Consider the following 23,023-nt stretch of genomic DNA (forward strand, 5'->3'; position numbering starts at 1 on the left):
ACCCTGGGAGGCAGGGCAGGGCTATCTTCCCCATTGTACTGAGGCACAGAGAGTTTAAGGGACTAGATTGAGGACAAACAGGGAGTCTGTGGCAGAGCTGGGAATTAAACCCAAGTCTCTGGCTAGTGCCGTAAGTGCTGGCCCACCCTTGCTGTCCAGGGATCTATGATGGCGTATGCCCCGCTGGGCTCCAGGCTCTCTGCCCCTGAACTGGTGACATTTCAGAACAGGAGATGGGAGGTGTTTGCTCCGCGTGGCTTAAGGTGATTGAAGGGGGTAGCCAACAAGTCTCCAGTTCCTCAGTGGGATAAGCAGCTAAGAGCACATCCCTCCTGCGCTCTGCCCTGGCTCCAAGTTCTGATCTGCTGCCTGTGCAAGGCCTTGGTCCTGAATTCCAGAGCCATTAACGTTTCAGCACCCAGATATATCAGGGACGGGCTTGCCATCCACAACCCAGAGAAAACAGCGCTCCTCGGGGACAGGGCCCAGGACAAATCATGCGAGAATCATATTCATGTTTGGGGAACAGGCTTGTGGAGAACAGCCAGCGCCAAAGACATCGTGCAAGGCCTGTCTCCTTAGCAAAGCTTTTCTGCCAGATCTGAAGTCACGAGCAAGCCGGGGGGGGAACAAGCAGCGCATCCACTCGGGTGGGAGTCCGACTCCAACTCTTTAGTAGTCTGATAACCATTAACACAGGGCTGTTCTGTGATATGAGGCCTGAAGGGCCATGTCCCTGTCTCAGAAGCTTCGGAACGCCTTGCTGGGGACGCCGGGTGCGCTCAGGCAGGAGCAACCCTGGAGCCTGGCACAGGCCCATCTCCTGCACTGCCGGGAGCCAGTACATCGTCTGGGACTTCGCAGAGGGAGCGGCGCTGGTCTGGCTAGAAATGATCCGTCCTCCTCAGTCAGGCTGCAGGGTTCAGGCCAGTTCCGAGGGTCAGGCCTGGCTCGTGCCCCTCCGGAGAGACTCTTGTGCCAACCCCAGACCAGCCATTTCAGTGCCCTGGGGAACGCCCCATCGCCCACGGGCGGGAGCCGCCAGCTGCAGCTGAGGGGGGCGGTGGCGCTGGGGGGCGTCCGCAAGGATGTTTGTGTAGAGGCAGTTTAACGAGTCGAGTATTGAACTAGAGCGACGAGGAGAGGAAACGTCCCAGGCGATAGCCGGGGCAATGAACCTACAGCCTGGAACAGCGGTAACTGACTCCGTGCTGCGTGAGTGGTACGGGCCGACTGCCGGAACGTTCTGTAACCCCGTCACCACCACCAGTGGGAGTGGTACAGCCCAACTGCCGGAACTGTCTGTATCCCCACCAGCACCACTGCGAGTGGGAGTGGTACAGCCCAACTGCCGGAACTGTCTGTATCCCCACCAGCACCACTGTGAGTGGGAGTGGTACAGCCCAACTGCCGGAACTGTCTGTATCCCCACCAGCACCACTGTGAGTGGGAGTGGTACAGCCCAACTGCCGGAACTTTCTGTATCCCCATCACCACCACCGCGAGTGGGAGTGGTACAGCCCAAATGCCAGAACTTTCAGTATCCCCATCACCACCACTGCGAATGGAAGTGGTACAGCCCAACTGCTGGAACTTTCTGTATCCCCATCACCACCACCGCGAGTGGGAGTGGTACGGCCCAACTGCCAGAATGTTCTGTATCTGCACCACCACCACCAGCAATGGGAGTGGTATGGCCCACCTGCCAGTGCATTCTGTAGTGTCACCACCAGCGAGAGTGGTATGGCCCAACTGCCAGAACTTCTGTATCCCCACCACCAGCAGCAGTGAGAATGGTATGGCCCACCTGCCAGAATGTTCTGTAGTGTCCCCACCAGTGGGAGTGGTACAGCCCAACTGTGCTGCTGACAGTTGAGGGGCTCCCTGACAGTCATGACCTGCCCCTGAGGGGCCGGCCCAGGCAGAGCCCCCCCGAACCCCCTGCCCCCGTGAGGGGCCGGGGCCCAGGCAGAGCCCCCCCGAACGCCGCTGCCCCCGTGAGGGGCTGGCCCAGGCAGAGCCCCCCCCACCCCTGCTGCCCCCGTGAGGGGCTGGGGCCCAGGCAGAGCCCCCCTCACCCCTGCTGCCCCCTTGAGGGGCCAGGGTCCAGGCAGAGCCACCCCGAACCCCGCTGCCCCCGTGAGGGGCCGGGGCCCAGGCAGAGCCCCCCCAAACCCCACTGCCCCCGTGAGGGGCCGGGGCCCAGGCAGAGCCGCCCCTCCACCCCCGCTGCCCCGTGAGGGGCCGGGGCCCAGGCAGAGCCCCCCCGAACCCTGCTGCCCCCGTGAGGGGCCGGGGCCCAGGCAGAGCCCCCCCGAACCCCGCTGTCCCCGTGAGGGGCCGGGGCCCAGGCAGAGCCGCCCCTCCACCCCCGCTGTCCCCGTGAGGGGCCGGGGCCCAGGCAGAGCCGTCCCTCCACCCCCGCTGCCCCCGTGAGGGGCCGGGGCCCAGGCAGAGCCCCCCCGAACCCTGCTGCCCCCGTGAGGGGCCGGGGCCCAGGCAGAGCCCCCCCGAACCCTGCTGCCCCCGTGAGGGGCCGGGGCCCAGGCAGAGCCCCCCCCTCTGCTGCCCCCGTGAGGGGCCGGGGCCCAGGCAGAGCCCCCCCAAACCCTGCTGCCCCCGTGAGGGGCCGGGGCCCAGGCAGAGCCGCCCCCCCACCCCCGTGAGGGGCCGGGGCCCAGACAGAGCTGCCCCCACCCCCGCTGCCCCCGTGAAGGGTTGGTGCCCAGACAGAGCCGCCCTCCCAGCCTTGAGGCGAGTCTGGCAGTGCAGGTCACGGTTCTCCGCGGAGCAGTGTCCCTGCGAGTGGTTTGCACCAGGCCAGCTGCATCGGAGAGTAAGGACCCCGCACAGACAGAGGGGAAGCGACTTCCCAAGGCTACATGGTGAGTCAGTGTCAGAACTGAGAGAGTGGCTCCCAGCTCTCCCGCCCCCACTCTAACCACTAGACCCCAGAGCTGCGTGAGAACCCAGGAGTTCTGGCTGCCAGGACCCCCTGCTCTAACCACTAGACTCCAGTTCGCTCCCAGAGCTGGGATAGAACAATTCTATGCAGAGTTAGAACAGTTATTGCAATCAAAGAGTTTGGAAGCAGGGCTATTAAACCTCCTGCTTCAGAGATTGTCAATCTCTGAGTACAGTACTAGAGACCTGAACAAGCCCTAATGGGGGTGGGGAGAGAATTTTCCCCAAACCGCGGGTTCTGTAGTGTCCAGCCCTCTCCTGGACTGTTCAGAGAAAATCCTCTGGTTCATTTGTGGAGTGTGGATGGGTGAATTATCATCATACACAGAGAGTTCTATGGAAGGTTCATAGTTTACAGGTAAAGGTGAGATTGAAGGTAAGAAGATCCCTCGCTACCCTTGTGAGGGCCTGGAGCCAGACAGAGCCTCTCTACCCTCCTTTCCCTCCACCCCTCGCGCCCCCCTTCCCCCCTCCCCACTCCCTCTCCTTTTGCCTTCTATCTAATAAGAACGTGGCTTAGCTGGCCAATACTGTGTATTTTGGAACACTGCTGTAAGCCTGTGACCAGAGAGGCAGCTAAAAGAAATTCCCTAAACAGCCTGATGCTGGTACCAGTTAGGGTGACCAGATGTCCCGATTTTATAGGGACAGTCCCAATTTTGGGGTCTTTTTTCTTATCTAGGCTCCTATTACCCCCCCCATCCCTGTCCCGATTTTTCACACTTGCTGTCTGGTCACCCTAGTACCAGTTCAGAGTGGCTGTTCAGAGCGTGTGCCATGCCTGTGTTTTTCAGCAGCGAGGTTGCAAGTAAGAGACAACACCAGGGACAGAAGCTGCATTTCATGACTTTGCTTTTCTTTTCTCTCCCCTCCCTTGTGTATTTGCCTTGTAGGAAGTGGGACTGGACTTTAACAACAACAGTAATGACAACAAAAAGAACAGGAGTACTTGTGGCACCTTAGAGACTAACAAATTTATTAGAGCATAAGCTTTCGTGGACTACAGTGAACACTCTATATGCATCCGAAGAAGTGGGCTGTAGTTCACGAAAGCTTATGCTCTAATAAATTTGTTAGTCTCTAAGGTGCCACAAGTACTCCTGTTCTTTTTGCGGATACAGACTAACACGGCTGCTACTCTGAAAGTAATGACAACAGCTCCAGCCCATCTCAACTAACTGCTTCTCTTTTCCCCAAAAAGGATTGTTAGTACCATCTAAGAAGTGTGTTTGCTCCTGAGAACTCTACCTAATGGGAAAGGGACCAAGGGATGTTGCTAAAATGAAAGCCTTACATAATACTTTACATGCCAAAGACTTTAACTGTTTTTCCTTCTTTTCTGTGTCTCTAATAAGAGGTAAAGTTTCTGTAGGGCAAATAAAGCTCTCATTGATACCTGTGCAACCCCATGGCCCTCTCAGTCACTCCCCAGAGATGGGAATAGAACCTAGGAGAATCTGAGGCCTCCTGATCCAGCCATTAGATCAGTCTGTCTCCCAGAACTGGGAATTGAACCCAGGTGTCCGCAGTCCCTGAGCCATATTCCCTGAGCCATACTCCTCCTAGCCCAGTGGTTCTCAAACTTTTGTACTGGTGACCCCTTTCACGTAGCAAGCCTCTGAATGTGACCCCCCCTTATAAATTAAAAACACTTTTTTATATATTTAATACCCTTATAAATGCTGGAGGCTAAGCGGGGTTTGGGGTTGAGGCTGACAGCTTACGACCACCCATGTAATAACCTTGCAACCCCCTGTTTGAGAACCCCTGTTCTAACCTATTGCTCCTGGACTTGTTTTAGAAGCCATGAATAAATTACTATTACTCACAATAACAACAGGCATGACTGCATTTGCCACAGCAGAATTTATTGTATTTGGAATAACGCTTCCCTGATTCTATAGACTGATTTAAAATCAACACACACCATTGATTTTATTTTATCAGATTCAAAAAGTGCCCCAGTTGGAGGTGGGGAGAGCAGAATGGCCTGTTTGTTGGCACATCCTCAACCCCCAGCAACCTGACTACATCTGCTCAGTGGTCACCTCACCGAGACAAGTTTCCTGCAACTGCCTGCTTATTGTGGGTGTCACCTACATCACAGCCAGAATCACTCTATTTGGTTTCAGGGAATGTACAGCTGCTGTCTTTGAAGATCTCAATTTGCTGCACCTCCACAGTCCAGGCCACCTGGAGGATTTTCACTTGCTCGATCGGGATACGATGAGAGTACTCATAGAAGGGCTTGTTGTCCACAATCACCTGGTGAGTAAAGGGGAGTGTTAGAAAAGTGGGTGTCGGCGAGACCATTGGATGATGGTTCTTTGGGGGTCAGAGGGTTGGTCAGAGGTTCCTTGACATTTAGGTAGGTGTCGGTCAATGGATGTTTGCAGAGTGGAATCAGTAAATCAGTCACCAGCACGGAGCAGGGTAAATGCAGGGCCAGGGGTATGCTTCCCGCCGTACTTAACCACTCAAGCTATTGCTCACTCTGGTTAGCAGGAAATGCAATAGAAGCAGGGACCAGGTGTTCATACCACCCCACCTACAGAACCAGCAGGAACTGGGGTCTGGGGGCACGAATGGAAGGTGGCCAAGAGACTGCCTGCTCCCCTCAACCAGAAAATGGATTATGTGGAAGGAGGAGAACCTGTGTTAATGCCGGTTGCACCCACCCAAAACATTCTCAAAAGAAACAGGTAGTTTCCATTTTAAAACTGATGCTTTCCCTGGTCTGGGTAGTGCAACAACCTTCCTTGTCCCCCAAAGCCTCGATTAGAGACAGGCCCAACTACAGCTGCAGCTCCCAGCTCGGCACTGTACCTGGCTCACCATTTCCTCCCCACCTGGCCTCACTTTCCCCTCTTCCTCCTGGTCCAACTCAGTAAACTCTGAGATAGATTGTTAAAGAAAAAGACCCCACTGTATTCAACCCCTCACCCTCGTCTCCAAGCTCCCCAAGTGCTTTCAGCCCTGCAGTCTCCTATCCCATCCCATCACCATCCTTCCTCCAATTTCCCTCCCCCAGTCCAAATGGGGAATTGTCTCCAGTCCCCAACGTAGAGGCTCTTCCCTGCTTACATCCCTTACCTTGTAGCCGTTTTCAGTAATGACAAACTGCAGCAGGAAGCTCGTCCCTTTGCGGAAAGGGCTAGTAGAGCTCTCTTCTACGTGGCCCCACTCTTTGTTCAGCAAGCTGTTGAAAATGACTCTGTCCCTGCCCTCTTCGAAGCGGGGGTTAAAGTGAAAGGCGATTTCATTCTTTCTGTCCCCACCACAGAGAAAGTTCACATCAAACCTGGACAGGAGGAATAGGAAAGTAATGACCAAGTGGCCTGTGAGGCTTTTGGGAAGAGCAGCTCCTTCCCCCCTCCTGCCCCCATCCTTAATATAACCTGGGGAATGGATTAGACCGTGGTATGTCTAACCTCATGCTGGATTTCTGTGTTTCCCCATATGGCTGGCCGCTGAGCCACTGTCTCGTGTTCCAATGGGGCCACACGGCACCAGAGACCAAGAAGCAGTTCCCACCAGGTTCTGGTGTCAGGGAAATAACGTCCTCCTTTGAACATCTACTGGGTGGCTTATTTTCAGTCTGCAATGGTGCATCACCAGTGAGACCAGCAGGAGGTGCTGAAGTGGCAGAAATGCTGATTTTAAAGTGGGTGGGGATTATAATTACTATTAATCATGTTTATTATGGCAATATCTAGGGGCCAAGGAGTTGGTAGACCTGGGTTCATTTCCCTGCTCTGCCGCAGACTTCATGTGTCCTTGGGCCTGTCACTTAGCCTGTCTGTGCCGTAGTCTCTCCATGTCACAGTTTCAGGGTAGCAGCACCTGTATTCTCTATCCACAGTCCCTTGAGGGCACCCACTTAAAGGTTTCTGGCTCCCAGCTGTCACCTCTCTTGTGCAGAGACCTGCATGTGTCTCCCTCCTGACTGTGGTTTTTAGGCTGCACAGCTCCCTGGATTTACACTCTGATATTCCCAGCAAGCCAGACTGCCTAAGCAGGCGAGTGTCCGTGCTTTGCTGTCTCCCCAGAGCCTATGCTCAGTGTATTGCCTGCAGCTGTGAGTTGCCACACAGCTTCTTCTAAGCAAGCACATGTATTCTTCAGGGAAAAGCTTTACAGAGAAAACACATTAAAAACAATAAACATTCCTACATGCACGCTGACAGCTCACCAGAGGCCACCATCAGTCTTGTGGGGCCCTAGCATGTCAAGCCCTTGCAATGCTTACGCAAGGGTCCCCCCAACCCCTCAGACAGAAAGTCCTGTCCATTTGCTGGCTCAGAAGGAAGGCCCCAGTTAGTTTAAACTCAGGCACTTTGTCCCAAAGGCCTTTCTTTGTCTGTTGCTCTCCGGTGAATCTACTTTGAACTAGTATATGTGAGTCTCCACAGGAAGTTGTACCTTTTGGAGGGGAGGGGGGTTTGCAGCCTGGCTGATTTGCCTTAATCACCACCTCGTTTTTAGTTCCCGAAGGAGCTGTACATAATTATACATAAGCCATTCACTTAAAATAAGCAACCCCAAACATATTACATGCAGTTGCAATATCTGTCACATCTCCCCCCAGAGAGGTTACAGACAATCCCGGCCCACAATAATATATAAACATCATGCAATACATTTTTTAAGGCATTTATAAGAAATTGCCACATCTGTCACACTCCTCTCTAGCGCTGATGGGCTGGGATGTCTCCCCCAAATGGAGCAGTATAAAGGGGAGCCGTGCTTTTGAGAGAGGGGGCTTACACTGTATCTACACAGCAGATAAAGGGGGAGAGGAATGAGGGTGTTTCACTGAGGGGGGGTTCTTTTTTTATTTTTCAGAGCTGCCTTTTCCTAAACCCTCATGGGTGAAAACCTTGTAAATATGTGAAGAAATCCTTGTGTCTGGTACCTCTTGCTGTCCTTTGGCACGGAGCCACGGATATTCACCAACATCCCTAGCAGAAAGCCCCCAGCAACAGCGATGTTGGAAGGAGTCCCCTGGGAGAGAGAGACATGTGATGAGGAGAGGTTTGTAGCACTGACAAATCACACCTCTCACAGCCCATGTGGATCAAAGTAAAGCAGATCTGACAAGATATCTGAGAACCCCACACCCACCTGACTTCACCTGTGCAGATACCGAAGACTCCAGTGCCAGTAGCATGACACTGGGGAGTCTGAAATCTTCCCACATCCTCATCTCATAAAGGGTAAGTGTACACTGCAATCATGGAGGATTGTGAGTTATGGTGGATTCTCCATCACTGACAATGTTTAAATCAAGCTGGGAAGTTTTTCTAAAAGATCTGCTCTGGGAATTATGTTGGGGATGTTTTCTGGCCTGTGTTGTACACAAGGTCAGACTAAATGATCACAATGATCCCTTCTGGCGTCAGAATCTATGAATTGAGACAGCACGTTTAGATGTACCCGAGCTAGCTGTGATCAAGCTAGCTCACAACAAACAGAAGTGTAGCCACAGTGGCATGGGCAGTGACATGGGCTAGTTTCCAAGTATGTACTTAGGGTGTGGGCGGGATTGTACTCAGGTGGCTAGACCCTGCCACCAAGGCTACATGGCTAGTTTTAGTACAGCAGGTCGATCAAAGGTAGTTTGGGTGCACCTACACATGCTGCAATCAGACCTCCCGATTGTTATGAAGACTAACCTCCAGTAACATGACAGGTGCAGCGCAGATACCACGGGAAAAAGCAGTAGACAAAGGTGTGACATTATTGATATAATCTGGGACCATATAGAACATGGTTGCAACCAAAGTCCGGTAGTGGCACCAAATCTTGTATAAAGGGGGTCAAATGGGGTGTCTAGGACAAGGTTATGGTTTACTGGTTATGATTATGCTGTCTATACGTGTGTATCAATTTTGTAGTTGAAGTTATGAATATTGGCTCTATACTGTCTGTATTTCAAACTTATGCTATGCTTCTGGGAAACATCCCAGACAAGTTGGTGTTAGCTCTGCCTAGCCTGTTTGATGGCCCATTAAGGACCATCAGCTATACAACTGACCCATTGAGAGAAGGCAAATACGCCTTGCAGCTCAGCAAAGTATGCAGGGACTGGCCCATGTGACTCCAGACTCCATTTTGCTGTAATTTTCCACAGTAAGGACAAAGAGGGGTTCTTACACCTGGAAAAGACTATAAAAGGCTGATGCCTTACCTCCATCTGGTCTTCAATCCTACTTCTTACCTCCTGGAGGGATTTTGCTACAAACAGAAGCTCTACTCAAAGGACTGATGACCCATCCCAGCTGGGGAAGTATTCCAGAGACTTAATTTGAACCTGCAGTTTATTTCATCACTGCTACAAGCCTGAACCAAGAACTTTGCCATTACTGTATGTAATTGATTCCATTTAACCGATTCTAGCTCTCATCTATATCCTTTTCCTTTTACGAATAAACCTTTAGATTTTAGATTCTAAAGGATTGGCAACAGCATGATTTGTGGGTAAGATCTGATTTGTATATTGACCTGGGTCTGGGGCTTGGTCCTTTGGGATCAGGAGAAACGTTTGTTCTTTTATTGGGGTATTGATTTTCATAACCATTTGTCCCCATAACGAGTGGCACTGGTGGTGATACTGGGAAACTGGAGTGTCTAAGGGAATTGCTTGTGAGACTTGTGGTTAGCCAGTGGGGTGAGACCAAAGTCCTCTTAGTCTGGCTGGTTTGGTTTGCCTTAGAGGTGGAAAAACCCCAGCCTTGGGCTGTAACTGCCCTGTTTTGAGCAATTAGTCCTGAATTCGCATTCTCAGTTGGGTCCCGCCATAATCAGCATCGTTACAAAAGGGTTAACATGCATTTGGGTTTTAACTTTCCCTATCAGAGGCTGAATCATTTTTCAGATTTAGAAACGTGCTTGTCACGTTCCTCTAAGGGCAGTGTGTGAAAACAAAACGTTCTCTGCTGAAGCAAATCACAGAACTAGGTGACACCACACACACAACATCCCTGGCACAGTCTGCAACTCTGAAATTTGTCAGTACAAACAGTGCTGATACTTCTCTTCTTAATGAAGCTTGTAGTAAAAGTTTCTTTGCATGACCGCTTCGCAGACCCACCAGTGCTGCCCTGCATCCCTTTACTTTATTCCTGTCCCTGTCTCTGGCTGGCCTTGGGCAGCAGCACCTGCAGGAGCCCTGAGTGGAGAGAGGATCAGTACTCACCACATTGGTAACAGAAACGAGAGCCACTGGAGCTGTCATTCTTCCTGTGCAGTGAAGGAACTGCTGTCAGTTGACAGTCCAGGGCACAGGTAGCACCTTATATACAGTCCTGGCTCCTAAGAGGTGGGGCCTCCACATCCAATTCTGCAGTTGCTCTTGCCTCTTGATTCCACCCGCTTTTGTTGGCAGGAATCTGCATGTCCGTGTTACAAGGACTCTCATCCTGGTGTCTGCAAACCCAGGGGGTCTAGTGTCTGGAAGCCCTCTCTCTCCCCGACACTGCTGAGATGTTGCCAATTGGCCCTTTAGTAACAAATCTCTGATTCTTACAGAGTTAAGAACCCAGGAATTGCCGTGTCCAATGGTGGCCAATGCTCAAAGTAAATAGTGGGGCTACAGGTAGCAATCGCTTCCCCTTGTATTTTCAAAGAGAGAAACTGGGATGCTGTGGTTGGAGGTGACAGGGGGAAGTATTTTGGTGGGGATGTGGTAAGAAAAGAGTGGCGGACGCCCTCTCCTCTCTCCCTCCAGTCCCCCTTTTAGGATGAAAATCAGGGACACTTTACAGTGAAGGGGAGGATGGGAGAAAAGAGTATTTATCCCTGTGAGCCCCCTCGCTGTTCTCACTAGGCCATGTCTAAATTAGGAGGATTTACCGGCTGCCTTTGTTCTGGCATACTTCAGCCACCATTGCTGTTTCCTGAGAGAACATGCACACTTGGCTGCCTCTGCCGGCACGTCGTCCTAGTGAGAGGTTGTGCCAGCAAAAGATACAAAAGCTTCCCAGTGTGCCCCGCGTCACCATCTGGTGCACTGGCTTGTGGAACATTTTACAGTGCATTGTGGGAAACTAGTGCTCCTCTCAGGGACTTGTGAGAGCGTATATCCCATAATCTGCTGTTTTCTTGCCTTTTCTTAAATGACCACTCCCACTGTTATGTCCCATAATGTGCTCTTCCTTATGTGACTCTTCTGGGCTTATGAACTGAGCACTGAGTGGTGGGATGGGATCATGATGCAAACCTGGGATGACCAGCAGTGGCTGCAGAACTTCTGGATGAGGAAGCCACGTTCCTGGCATTGTCTATCGAGCTCGCCCCAGCCCTCCGGCACAGACACCAGATTGAGAGCCGCTTTGACAGTGGAGAAATGGATGGGTATTGCGCACTGGAAGCTTGCAACCCTGGATTGCTGTCAGTCAGTGGACAATCAATTGGAAAATCGATGATGGGAGCTGTTGTCATCCAAGTGGATGTAAGGCCAGTAAGTGCATCCTGCTCCCCAGGATTGTGACTCTGGAAGTGTGCAGGAAATCACAGAGGGATTCCTGAATTGTGGTGGGGTGATTCACGAGATGCATATCCTGATTCTGTCCTTCTCCCAGTTTGCCACTGAATACAAGAACAAAAAGGGGAAGATTTCCATGGTTATGGTGGAACATCAGGGACATTTCCATGACATTAGCATTGTCTGGTCAGGGAAGGTGCGTGATGCTCACATCTCTAGCAACACAGGACTGTTAGAAATGATGCAAGCAGGGACATTTTTTCTGGCCTGGCCCATTAACATAGATGAAGTTCAATACTAAAAGTTATTCTCAGTGGCGTGGGCTACCCTTTCCTTTCCTGGCTCCTGAAGCCAGACACAAGATACATAGAGACACCAGCAAGGAAAGATCTAATTACTGTCCGAGCAGGTGCAGGATGGTTGTGGAATGTGCTCTATAGACAAAGGTTTATGGAGCCGTGGTCCCATACATAGCCCAGAACAGGAACATGCTCACCAGGAGATGCCCTATTAAACTTGGAAGCCTGCATAGTTACTATGTCTGGGCACTTCCCAGAAATACATCCCATACTCCAGATTGGAGCCACTCATTGGCTTGAGTCAAACCAGCACTGTTGTTTCAGGATCTGCAGGGATTTTACCATTGAACACTAATAACTCCCTGTCATGGAGTCACTAGGTCAATGCTCTGGAACTACTCCGTGTGAAGCCAGTCCGGACTCTGGGGGAGCGTCCTGTCTCTGAGCATACCGTCTCCAGGGCAAGACGCTAACACAGCTTCAACCTTCCTGGGTCTGACCTCTGATCATTTAGCATCCCCTTCCAAATCCGTGCACTTTCTGCAGCGAGTCCGCCCATGCGGGACTCCGGGGGAAGCCAGAGGGCCCTGCACCCCAACTCTGCAGTCAGATGTGACTCTCAGCCAACCGGTAAAACAGAAGGTTTATTAGTCGACGGGACCACAGCGTAGAACAGAGCTTGTTATCATGGAAATCAGTGACTTTCAGCCAAGTCCATCTTGGGAGTCCTGAGCCAGATGCCCTGGATTCCCCCTCTTCCAGTTCCCCCAGGCAGACTGCCAGCTTCCAGTAACCTGGCCTCTGACACCCCCCGTTGCTCCTCCTCTGGCTTTTGTCTAGCTTCCCAGGCAAAAGGTGTCACCTGGTCTTACCCCCCTCCTGAGTCTCAGGTTACACAGGTGCAAATACCTGGACAGCCTCACCTGTCCTGAGGGCCTCAGCAAAAATCACACACCCAATTCCTACCACCGAAGTATTGGTGCAGTACACTGGGAAACTGAGGTAACACAGTATTAGTATAGAACAGTAAGTCTCACATGCAGCATAACAAGATTAATAAAATCCCACTTCGGTACATCCCCCCCCCCCCCCCCCATCCCAGGAGCTAACTAGCTAACGGGAAATGGCTGCAAGGGAAGTAGGAGGAGGCGGTGCCAGGCTCTGAGTCTTTGTACCAGCAGGGCCAAGAGGAGCTGGACTAGGAGTGGGGCTGTAGCTCCTCATACAGCATGGAATCCGTACATTCTGTGTGACAATGGAGCATGCACAAAGCCCCAAAGGCCACTGCGTTCAGGGAGCTCCAACCTCTTATCTTGGGGTCCCCAAAGGAAAGTGTCTGCTCCTCGAATCCGGAAGGGTGTGTTAACATCTGGCAAGGGGCCTGGCGTGAGAAATTCTTAGGGTGGTGATAGGGAAATTATTGATATACACCGCGAGTTCCAAGGAAGGCTCCCAGTTGGCAGATGAAGGTGAGATCTTGGATAAGCTGACAGGCCTCATGTGCCGTGAAAGATCTCTCTGTAAATAGAATGGTTTCACCTGAACTTTAGTTGACTTCTCCCTGGAACAGAAGTTCAGTTCCTCAGAACTTCAGGGCATATTTACACTAAAAAAATATGTTGACCTAACTAAGCTATGTCAACATACAGCCGCCACAGTAATTAAATCATTTTTGCATATCCACCCTACACTCCTTGGGTTAGCGGTGTACATCCTCACTAGCAGCACTTGCATGGATGCAGAGAGCAGTGCACCGTGGGAAGCTATCCCACTGTGCAACTCAACACCCTTTGGTGCAGGTGTTTTGGGAAGGGTTTGCAAAACCTCATGGGGGCAAATGAGTCACGCAAAGGTGACTGGGAACACGATTCGGACATCCCATGATGCAGTTTTCTCCATCCCAGGGTATATGCTTCCCATAATGTTTTGTGCCTCTTTTAAGAAGGCCCACAAACCCTCGAGTCCGAGAGAAGCATGGATTCTGCATTGCTCTTCAGTACTGTGCTGACGGTTACAAACACAACGCGCCTGGTCCTTCCGTATTTTCAGGAGCTGCAATGGAGATGATGATGCTTACAGGCTGTCTTGCTGCCAGACATAAAAAGAAACAAATCAGGTTTCTTGTGAGACACTTGGCAACGTACAGAAAATGCTGAATGGTTTTGCAGGCATGGGGTTCCTCAACTGTGGTGGGGCAATAGATGGTAAAAATATCCTTATTTTGGCACCAGACCCCGTTGCCACGGAGTACAGGGCTCCTTTTCCATGGTATTGCAAGTTCTGGTGGGTTACGGGGGACATGTTACCGACATCAGTGTGGGCTGGTGAGGGAAGGTGCATGATGCTCGCCTCTCTAGGACATAGATGCAAGTAGGGACATTTTTTCTGTCCTGGCCAATTAATATAGGTGAGGTTCAATGCCAGAAGTGATTCCCAGTGACTTTAGGTGACAAATCTGAGGAACTGTCCCAGATAGAGATGTCATTGGAAGAGGTTTTGGAACAAATTGTAATAAGTCACTAGGACCAATGGTATTCACCCAAGAGTTTTGAAGGAGCTCAAATGTGAAATTGCAGAACTACTAACTGTGGTATAAACAACAAGGAGTCTTTATGGCACCTTAGAGACTAACAAATTTAGTTTCTAAGGTGCCACAAGGACTCTTCATTGTTTTTGCTGATAGAGACTAGCATGGCTATCACTCTGTAACTGTGGTATGTCACTTATCATTTAAATCAGCTTGTGTACCAGATGACTGGAGGATAGTTAATGTGACGCCAATTTTTAAAAAAGGCTCCAGAGGCAATTATAGGCCAGTGAGCCTAACTTCAGTGCTGGGCAAACTGGTTGAAACTTTAGTAAAGGACAGAATTATCAGACACAGAGATGAACATGATTTGTTGGGGGAAGTGTCAACATGTTTTTTGTAAAGGGAAATCATGCCTCACCAATCTACTAGAATTCTTTGAGGGGGGTCAACAATCATGTGGACAAGGGTGATCCAGTGGAGATAGTGTACTTTGATTTTAAGAAAGTCTTTGACAAGGTCCCTCACCAAAGGCTCTTAGCAAAGTAAGCTGTCACGGGATAAGAGGGAAGGTCCTCTTATGGATCAGTAACTGGTTAAAAGATAGGAAACAAAGGGTAGGAATAAATGGTCAGTATTCAGAATGGAGAGAAGTAAATAGTGGTGTCCCTCAGGGGTCTGTACTGGACCCAGTCCTATTCAACATATTCATAAATGGTCTGGAAAAAGGGGTAAACAGTGAAGTGGCAAAATTTGCAGATGATACAAAACTACTCAAGATAGTTAAGTCCAGAGCAGACTGCGAAGAGTTACAAAGGGACCGCACAAAACTGGGTGACTGGGCAACAAAATGGCAGATGAAATTCAATATTGATAAAGGCAAAGTAATGCACATTGGAAAACATAATCGCAATGAGACATATAAAATGATGAGGTCTAAATTAGCTGTTACCGCTCAAGAAAGAGATCTTGGAGTCACTGTGGATAGTTCTCTGAAAACATCCACTCAATGTACAGCGGCAGTCAGGAAAGCTAACACAATGTTGCGAATCATTAGGAAAGGAATACATAATAAGACAGAAAATATCATATTTTCTCTATATACATTTGTGATACGCCCACATCTTGAATACTGCGTGCAGATCTGGTCGCCCCATCTCAAACAGGGTATATTGGAATTGGAAAAGGTACAGAAAAGTGCAAGAAAAATGATGAGGGGTACGGAACAGCTTCCATGTGACGTTATGAGTGTAATATAATATTTCGTTGGAAGGTGACAGGGCCAGAAAGAGTTAATTAACTCACAGACTGACCTGACCCATGGGTGAACCTTAAGGTCTGGTTAGGAAGATATGTAAATGAATAGAGCTTTGAAATGCAAGTCTGCATTGTTAGAGATCTCAAGGGTAGATGTTTGCTCAAGTCTTGTGATGTAAGCAAACAAGTCTTGTCTATTGCTATAACTTTAATTCAAAGATCAAAAAAGTAATATTAACATTTGTGATGATACTTGAGTGAAATAGTCTTATTGTCTATAGGTCTCCTTGAAGGTTGTGGTAACCTGTATCTGAACTGTGTAATGGATAAATTACCCTGTGCTAATTGCCAGGATGTTTGGAAGGAGAATTGAGCCTATTGTTTTCTCAGGCCGAAAGGCTGCTGGAAATGTATAAGAACCCTGGGACACGATCCTTCTCAAATCTGCTTTGGGTTCAAGAGGGGGAAACCTTAAGCCACAAGGATTGAGATCCCCAGTCATTGACTGGAGCCACCCTGAATATGAACATTGGACTATAGCCTGTGAACTCTATCTAAAAGGACTTTTGGCAACTACAAGCTCACCTCTGCTATGTGTCTGAACCTCAAGAATTGAATTCAAGTCTGTCTGTATATTGATCTTTGAACCAACACACTCTCTTTTCTTCTATAATAAATTTTAGCTTAGTCAATAAGAATTGGCTATAAGCGTATGTTTTGGGTAAGATCTAAGTTATAATTGAACCTGGGTATGTGGCTGATCCTTTAGGATTGGAAGAACCTTGTCTTTTATATGATGAAATAAGATTTTCAGTAATCATCATCATATCTGACGTGTGTGTCTGGATGGAGGCCTGAGGCTGGGTACTTTAAGGGAACTGCGTTGTTTGGACTTCTCAGTAACCAGTGAGGTACTACAGAAGCTGTTCTGTGCTGGTTGATAAATCTAAGTATTGGAATATCCACCAGCGTTTGGGGTTTGTCTGCCCCGTTCTGTTTGCAGCTCACCCTAATTGAGTGACCTCAGCAGGCTCCCACGGGCAGCACCGTCACATTCCATATGAAGAGAGATTAATAAGACTGGGACTATTCAGCTTGGAAAAGAGACGACAAATGGGGGATATGATAGAGGTCTATAAAATCATGACTGGTGTGAGAAAGTAAATAACGAAGTGTTATTTACTCTTTCTTGTAACACGAGAATTAAGGGTGACCAAGTGAAATTAATAGGCAACAGTTTTAAAACAAACAAAAGGGAGTATTTCTTCACAGAATGTATAGTCAACCTGCTGACAGGCTCTGTGTGCAGTGACAGACAGGTCTCTTTGTAAATAGCACAGCTCCAGGCACCAGGCCGGCTCCAGGCACCAGCTTGTCAAGCACGTGCTTGGGGCGGCTGCTCCGGAGAGGGGCGGCTGCTCCAGAGGGGCGGCACGTCCAGGTATTCGGTGGCAATTCGGTGGACGGTCCCTCACTCCGCCTGGGAGCGAAGGACCTCCTGCCGAATTGCCGCCGCAGATCGCGATCGTGGCTTTTTGTTTTGTTTTGTTTTGGCTGCTTGGGGCGGCCAAAACCCTGGAGCCGACCCTGAACAGAAATTCAGTTCTCAGAAATTCATTGTTTGAAATGGCATCAACTCATGACTGTCTTATTGTTCTGAAATGTGCTTGGGGGTGAGGTGCAGTGTGAGGGTAGATTGGGACTCTCCAAAATGCCTAACAGCCCCCAGGAAGCCTTAGGCCTGGTCTACTGTTAAAATTCAGCTCAACATAGCTGCACCGGTCAGTTTTGCACAGTTTAACCAGACACTGAATCATGATGCATGTGTGGTTCTCTGCTACGTCTGAGCCCGTCGGTGTAGTGTGGGGTGAGCTGGCATTTTCTACAGCACTGAAGGGATTTGGGTGCCTGGATGTAATTGACATTCATTGGGAAGAGGGTGTCCAATTTCCTTAGGATCCTTAGAATCTGCCTCCCACATATAGGGGTCATTAGAGGATCCCTGACCTACAGTTGTGGATTCCAGGAGCCCAGAGCAGCACGTCCAGCCAGTGGAGGGGAGCCCGCTTTCACTGGTGCCTAAGCAATTAGGCATGCACTAACTGTGCTAGCTCCGCTCAGTGCTGAAAACCCCCTGGGGCATCTAGATACAGGCTGCACCCAGGACCCCAAAATTTTGTTCATGTCCACTCCTGAGCACACCGAGGAGCATCTTCCACCTAGGAACCAGATTAGGAGCCTCTAGGGTCATGTCCCCGTCATAGAGGCTTCCGAAATGTCTTGCTGGGAGTGCCAGGTTCTCTCATGCAGGAGCACCCTCCTGAATCCTGGCACAGGAGAGAATACATGCAACAAGGAGCAGCACGTCTCCTGCACTGTCTGGAGCCGGTGCGCCAGCTGGGATCTCTCAAAGAGAGTGTAGCTGGTCCTGCTAGAAGTGATCTGTCATCCTCAGTCAGACTGGAGGTTTCAGGCGGGTTCGTAGAGATCAGGCCTGGCTTGTGCCTCCCTCCTGAAAGACTCTTGTGCCAACCCCAGACCGGCCATTTCAGCCCCCTGGCAAGCACCGTCTCCTACAGGCGGGAAGTCGCCAATAGCAGCTGAGGTGGATTGGGGATGGGTGTTTTGCAGGTTATTTTACGTAGAAGCAGTTTAATGAGTCAAATACTGAAGTAGAGCGAGAGGGACAGGGACAGGGATAGAAAACTTCCCAATCGATAGCCAGGGCTAATGCACATAGACCTTGAAACAGGTATAAATGAACCCATGCTGCATGAGTGGTATGGCTGGGGAGAGTGTTATACCAATCAAAACTAGCAGGATCTTATTAAAGGGGACAAGATAAAGATGCCACATTTATTATGATAACAATTTCATTTATGACCAATAATTAATATCTTATTCCTTATACACACACATTATACCTAATACACACACACACACACACACACACACACCATCAGATGTTCTGCAGCTGCTGCACAGTTACCAGTCCTGCTTGAGTCTGTGGCTTGAGTTGGCAGCTTGGGTTTGTAGCTTGTGGCGGTAACTGGCCAGGAAAGCCGGGCACAAGGACGAGCTGGGTCTCTGTTGGGCATGCACCGATGCCCTTCCATGTTGGCAGCAGAATGTTACCCTCCTCCAAAGTTTTCCATCTCACCCATCCTTTTTGTAGGCTTTAGTTTGAATCCAGAGTCTATAGGGCTTGCTGTGTCACGCTGCCTTCAGGTTTGGTGATTGATCACCCGTCAATTGCAGACATGACTTTCAGCCTTGGACCGGGCTTTGATCTTCCTTCTATTGTACCTTTTCTTTTTAGGGTGGATTCTTATTACTTTGTTAGGGCTCTTGTCTACATTTTCAGCCGTTGGTGTTTGAACTTTATTTAACCAGGACAGGCTGGGGCTGGAAGTTGATTCCATCATTCATACATACCTCTTTCACACATTTAAACTAAACTAATAATATTACAGCAAGGTTTGCAAAAATGAAGGTTGCAGCAAGCCCTTACAAAACGGAGTAAGCGTTTTAAAATGGGGTTTGAATTACAATATGGCAAACAGTGAACAGAAGTTACAATATAGACAAGTATAATGGATGGCAAACAGTGAACAGAAGTTACACTGTAGGCAAGTGTAATAAATGGTGAACAGAAGTTACAATACTGAAACAGTGCAAGTCTCAGTGATTTAAGCAGGAATTGGATTGATAGTGAAACTTACAAAGGCAGCTGACTGAACAGCGATGGCTCTTAACAAGCATTTTAATTGTTAATTAGTCAGTTATTGGGGTAACCGGTTTTATGAATGAATATTGTTTCATTCATAAAACTTTACTTATGAAGTTACATTAATAAAGTGAACAATTAAAAACAATTTCATTCATCAGTTCTACAAGAGGTGAGAACAGAACCAGGAGTCCTGACTTCCAGCCCCCTGCTCTAACCACTAGATCCCACTCCCCTCCCAGAGCTGGGATAGAACAAATCTATCCAGAGAATCAGAGTTTGGAAGCAGGGATATTAAACCACCTGTTTCAGGGATTAAGCCAATCTCTGATTAAGCCAATCTCTGAACGAGCCCTAATGGGGCGGGGGGTGGATTATCCAACAGCTGCCCACTATGGGGTCGTACTCCCTGCTCTGAAACCTCTGGTGCCAGCTGGTGTCAGAAACAGGATTCTGGGCTAGATGGGCCTCAGGTCTGATCCAAAGACCTTGGGTCTGGCCATTCCTGTGCCCCTATGGATTCTCTCCAGTCCCGGCTCTCAGAAGTGTGGTTATTTTGAAAAGGCAGATCCCGTATGAGTCTGACTCTCTCTCTTTATTAGTCTGATAGCCATTAATATGGATGGGGCTTTTCTGTGATATGAGAGGCCTCCAGGGGCAGTGGGGATGCAAACCTGTCAATAGAGAAACCCCAAACCAAAAGCCTGGCCCTTGGGGGATCAAAACCTGCATCCAAATTTTGCAGCTCAGCCCTAGCTCTCCTCTAATCATTGAACCCTTACCTGGTGCAGGGCCAGATCCTGTTCCTTCCGTGGTGGGCAGAGAGTGCCTGGAGGCAGGGCCATTGCTTTGGTGCAGCGATGCTTGGAGGAGGGCAGGATTTCTGGCCTGTGTTTTAATTAGATTGGGATAGGAGATGGGACTCCATGATACATGGTTATCTAGGGTTGGGCTGGGCTTGTAGAGGAGAGGGAATGAGGTTCCAACAGGAGCCCAGTGAAGGAAAGTGCCCTTGGTGAGGATCACACATCACCCATGCATATGGCCCCGGGGTTTCGATGGTTTGTAAGGAGGTGACTGTTCTCAGCACTTGTCCTTTCATTACCTAGCAATTTGGCCTCTGTGTTGGTTACAGTGGCTGGCTGGCTGGTGAATCCCTTTCCCTGGTGGGGTGGTTGACTCAGACCAACCCTCCTATTGTAAAACCTTCCTCTTGTGTCAACCTCAGTGATAAAGATCTCCCAGTAGGAATGGAGCTGGTGATTCCATTGATGACGTGTGACTCTGACTCCTTTTCCTAACAGGCCTAAGGGGAGCAAGAAACGGAGTCATCCAGATATGCTGATGAAACTCAAACATGTGGGAAGCAAAGACGGGACATGAGTAGGAGCCATTTTTAATGTCATTACCGTAACTCCCCCTAACTCCTCCTTGAAATCTCCACAACCCACTGCCAATTGCTGGTCTTTCCCTTTTCTTCCCCAGAGTGTCTTATGTAAAACAAAGTGTTTCTTTATGTCAGATTTCTATTTGCTGCCTTTTTAACTTCATTGAATGTCTCCCTGTTCTTGTTTTATGAGAGAGGATAAACAGGAGCGTCCCATTTACCTTCTCTAAATCTTTCATTACACTGTATACCTCTCACATGTCATCTTTATTAATTTCCTCTCTAAATTATAATCTTAATCTTTCCAATCTCTCTTTATATGGAAATCTTTCCGGCTCCTAATAGTCTACGCATAATAACCTTTTTTTGTTGCCTTTCTGCGGACTCATTGCACTAGGGGTGCTGTACAGATACAGTGAAAAAATGATCTTTGGCCCAAAGAGTTTATAAGCTCAGTAACTGGACAGAGATTCCTGATACAAGTTTAGGGTGACCAGATAGCAACTGTGAAAAAAACAGGAGGGGGGTGGGAGGTAATAGGCCCCTATATAAGAAAAAAATCCCCCAAAACGGGACTGTCCCTTTAAAAATGGGACATCTGGTCACCCTATACAAGTTTGACATTCCTCAGAAATAGTTTGTTATATATTTTTTCCTGTCAGAAATAAATTTGCTGTGCTCTGGGGCCCTCTGGTTGGCCGGATGGTTCATCTCAGTTAGTAACTTTCCCAAGTACTTGTTACAGCTGGCTGGTGTAACACACTGGTAAAGAGCGTGTCTATGTGTCATAGGCTTCCCCGTCTAGTGGCTGGAAGCCTCACATTCTGGAAGAGTACCAGGGGCAGAAGGCCCTATTGTGCAGGAGCAACTTTAGCTCCCTCCTCCCCCTTAGAGTTTTGTCCTAAATGAACTGAGGTTTAATGTGCAGCTCTCCTCTGAAAAGTGACGAGTTGCAGGGCTCTGTGTTTGTCCCAAGGACTCCAGACCAAATGAATTCATTTTACGTGTAAGAAGAGGGTAAAATGTGTCAGTCCCACAAAGAGTCTGAGCTCTGAGAGGTTCTTTCTGGTTTATGCATCATCACCAGAATAGATTCTACAGGGCCAAATTCTGTCTTCTGGGTTTATCTAGATTAGGAAAAATTAAATCTGTCCCAATTTTACCTTCTTCTCTAATCTAGACAAAGACAGTCACTCCTGTGCCACCTTCATTGTCATCAGATTATTCCTTCTGGTCTGCCCTTGCCATCTTCTTGTCCAGTGGTGTTGGACTGGCGTCACTGAGGGCAGAACTTGGCCGTGTACTCGAACTTTGGCTAACAATTCCAAATCATGAGTCAGAATAAGATCCGTCTCCCGCAGTTGTGCTAACTCTTCAGGGCTGCATCAGCTTTACTTCTGGGGGAATTCTGCGCATCTACGGACGTGCAGTAATCCTGTCTCTCATAATTCTGTGTTTTCCTACATCAAATACGTTGCCTAAGAAGTGCTGCAGTTCCACCGGAGGCCGCTGCGGCACCAGAACAGCCGGCTGCGTTCATGCTGGCTGTTCTAGCGCCAGAGCAGCCTCTGGTGGGCAGAAGGTGTAACTGCAGCATTTCTTAGGCAAAATGTATTTTATGCAGGAAAATACAAAATTCTATGCTCAGTGCTGCAGAATTCCCCTAGAAGTAGAAGTTCATCATAGCACCTTCCCGTGGAGCCAGGTTAGGACAGAGTGGGGCACCCAGGGCTGCTGGGGGTCACAGACTGGGGCTCAGAATGGCTAGTGTGGGGACAGACTGGAGCATCGGCTCAGGAGCTAGTGAGGTGACAGCATTGAGCCTGGGGATGGGGGAGGGGGACTGCAGGGACACATGGGGATGAGGGGTGCAGGGATAGGGGCAGACTGAATGGGAGAGGCTTGGGGTCAGACAAGGTCTGCATGGGGGAGGCTTCCCAACACCCTAACAATCCCAACCCCTCCAAAGAAAAACCTCCCACCCACAGCCAACATCCTTCAGGTTCACTCTCTGACAGGTCTCTCCTACTTCAGGGTGCCACTTGGAACTGGGGTACCACTGCGCCTGCCTGACCCAACAGCCTGGGGTCCCTTTACACTGTATTGCTGAGGCAAGCCAGCCAAGCCATCCTAGGCTTCAGACTGCACTTTACCAGCACACATACAGGTAGGGACACACCCAGCTGAAGGTTTACACACACATGCTGAGATCAGCTCTGCATGGGAAGCTCAGCTAAGGAACTGCCCAGTTACTCAAGTGCACAACCCCCTCTGGGGTGTAAATCCAAAATTATACCATCTTGCGCTGCATAGAGAACTGTACAGCGTAAGCTCATGAAATTCACCCCCACCCTCAATGTGGAGAGAGAGATGCAAC

The 23,023-nt window shown here is 49.3% G+C and overlaps 1 protein-coding gene and 1 long non-coding RNA gene across 3 annotated transcripts in view; one reads left to right on the forward strand and one right to left on the reverse strand.

Moving 5' to 3' along the window:
• The first annotated feature begins 2,614 nt into the window (after positions 1-2,614).
• Positions 2,615-23,023, forward strand: part of LOC135976416 (uncharacterized) — a 39,343-nt gene continuing 18,934 nt past the window's right edge. Inside the window, exons 1-3 of one of the 2 annotated variants that reach the window (XR_010593541.1) lie at positions 2,615-2,885; positions 5,097-5,232; positions 7,810-8,180. This is a non-coding gene — a long non-coding RNA (uncharacterized LOC135976416). Of the gene's footprint in view, positions 2,886-5,096; positions 5,233-7,809; positions 10,129-23,023 lie in introns of those variants that run through there. The other variant, XR_010593540.1, reaches the window with a different exon arrangement.
• Positions 4,829-10,322, reverse strand: LOC135976415 (galectin-4-like). Its single transcript, XM_065571868.1, has 4 exons — positions 10,163-10,322; positions 7,880-7,968; positions 6,058-6,265; positions 4,829-5,229 (listed from the first exon to the last, which is right to left on the reverse strand). The coding sequence occupies exons 1-4, from the start codon at positions 10,199-10,201 to the stop codon at positions 5,083-5,085; spliced, it is 483 nt and encodes a 160-aa protein (XP_065427940.1). The 5' UTR covers positions 10,202-10,322; the 3' UTR covers positions 4,829-5,082.

This window comes from Chrysemys picta, chromosome 17 (genome assembly GCF_011386835.1).
Source record: "Chrysemys picta bellii isolate R12L10 chromosome 17, ASM1138683v2, whole genome shotgun sequence".
Classification (NCBI taxonomy): Eukaryota; Metazoa; Chordata; order Testudines; family Emydidae; genus Chrysemys; species Chrysemys picta.

Excerpts from the sequence above, each read along its gene's own strand:
- LOC135976415 (XM_065571868.1), bottom strand. The coding sequence starts at position 10,201 with ATGACAGCTCCAGTGGCTCTCGTTTCTGTTACCAATGTG. Across the intron at positions 7,969-10,162 it reads TCGTTTCTGTTACCAATGTG|GGGACTCCTTCCAACATCGC; the intron begins GTGAGTACTGAT and ends TCTCTCTCCCAG. Across the intron at positions 6,266-7,879 it reads GTGCCAAAGGACAGCAAGAG|GTTTGATGTGAACTTTCTCT; the intron begins GTACCAGACACA and ends CCTCCTGTCCAG.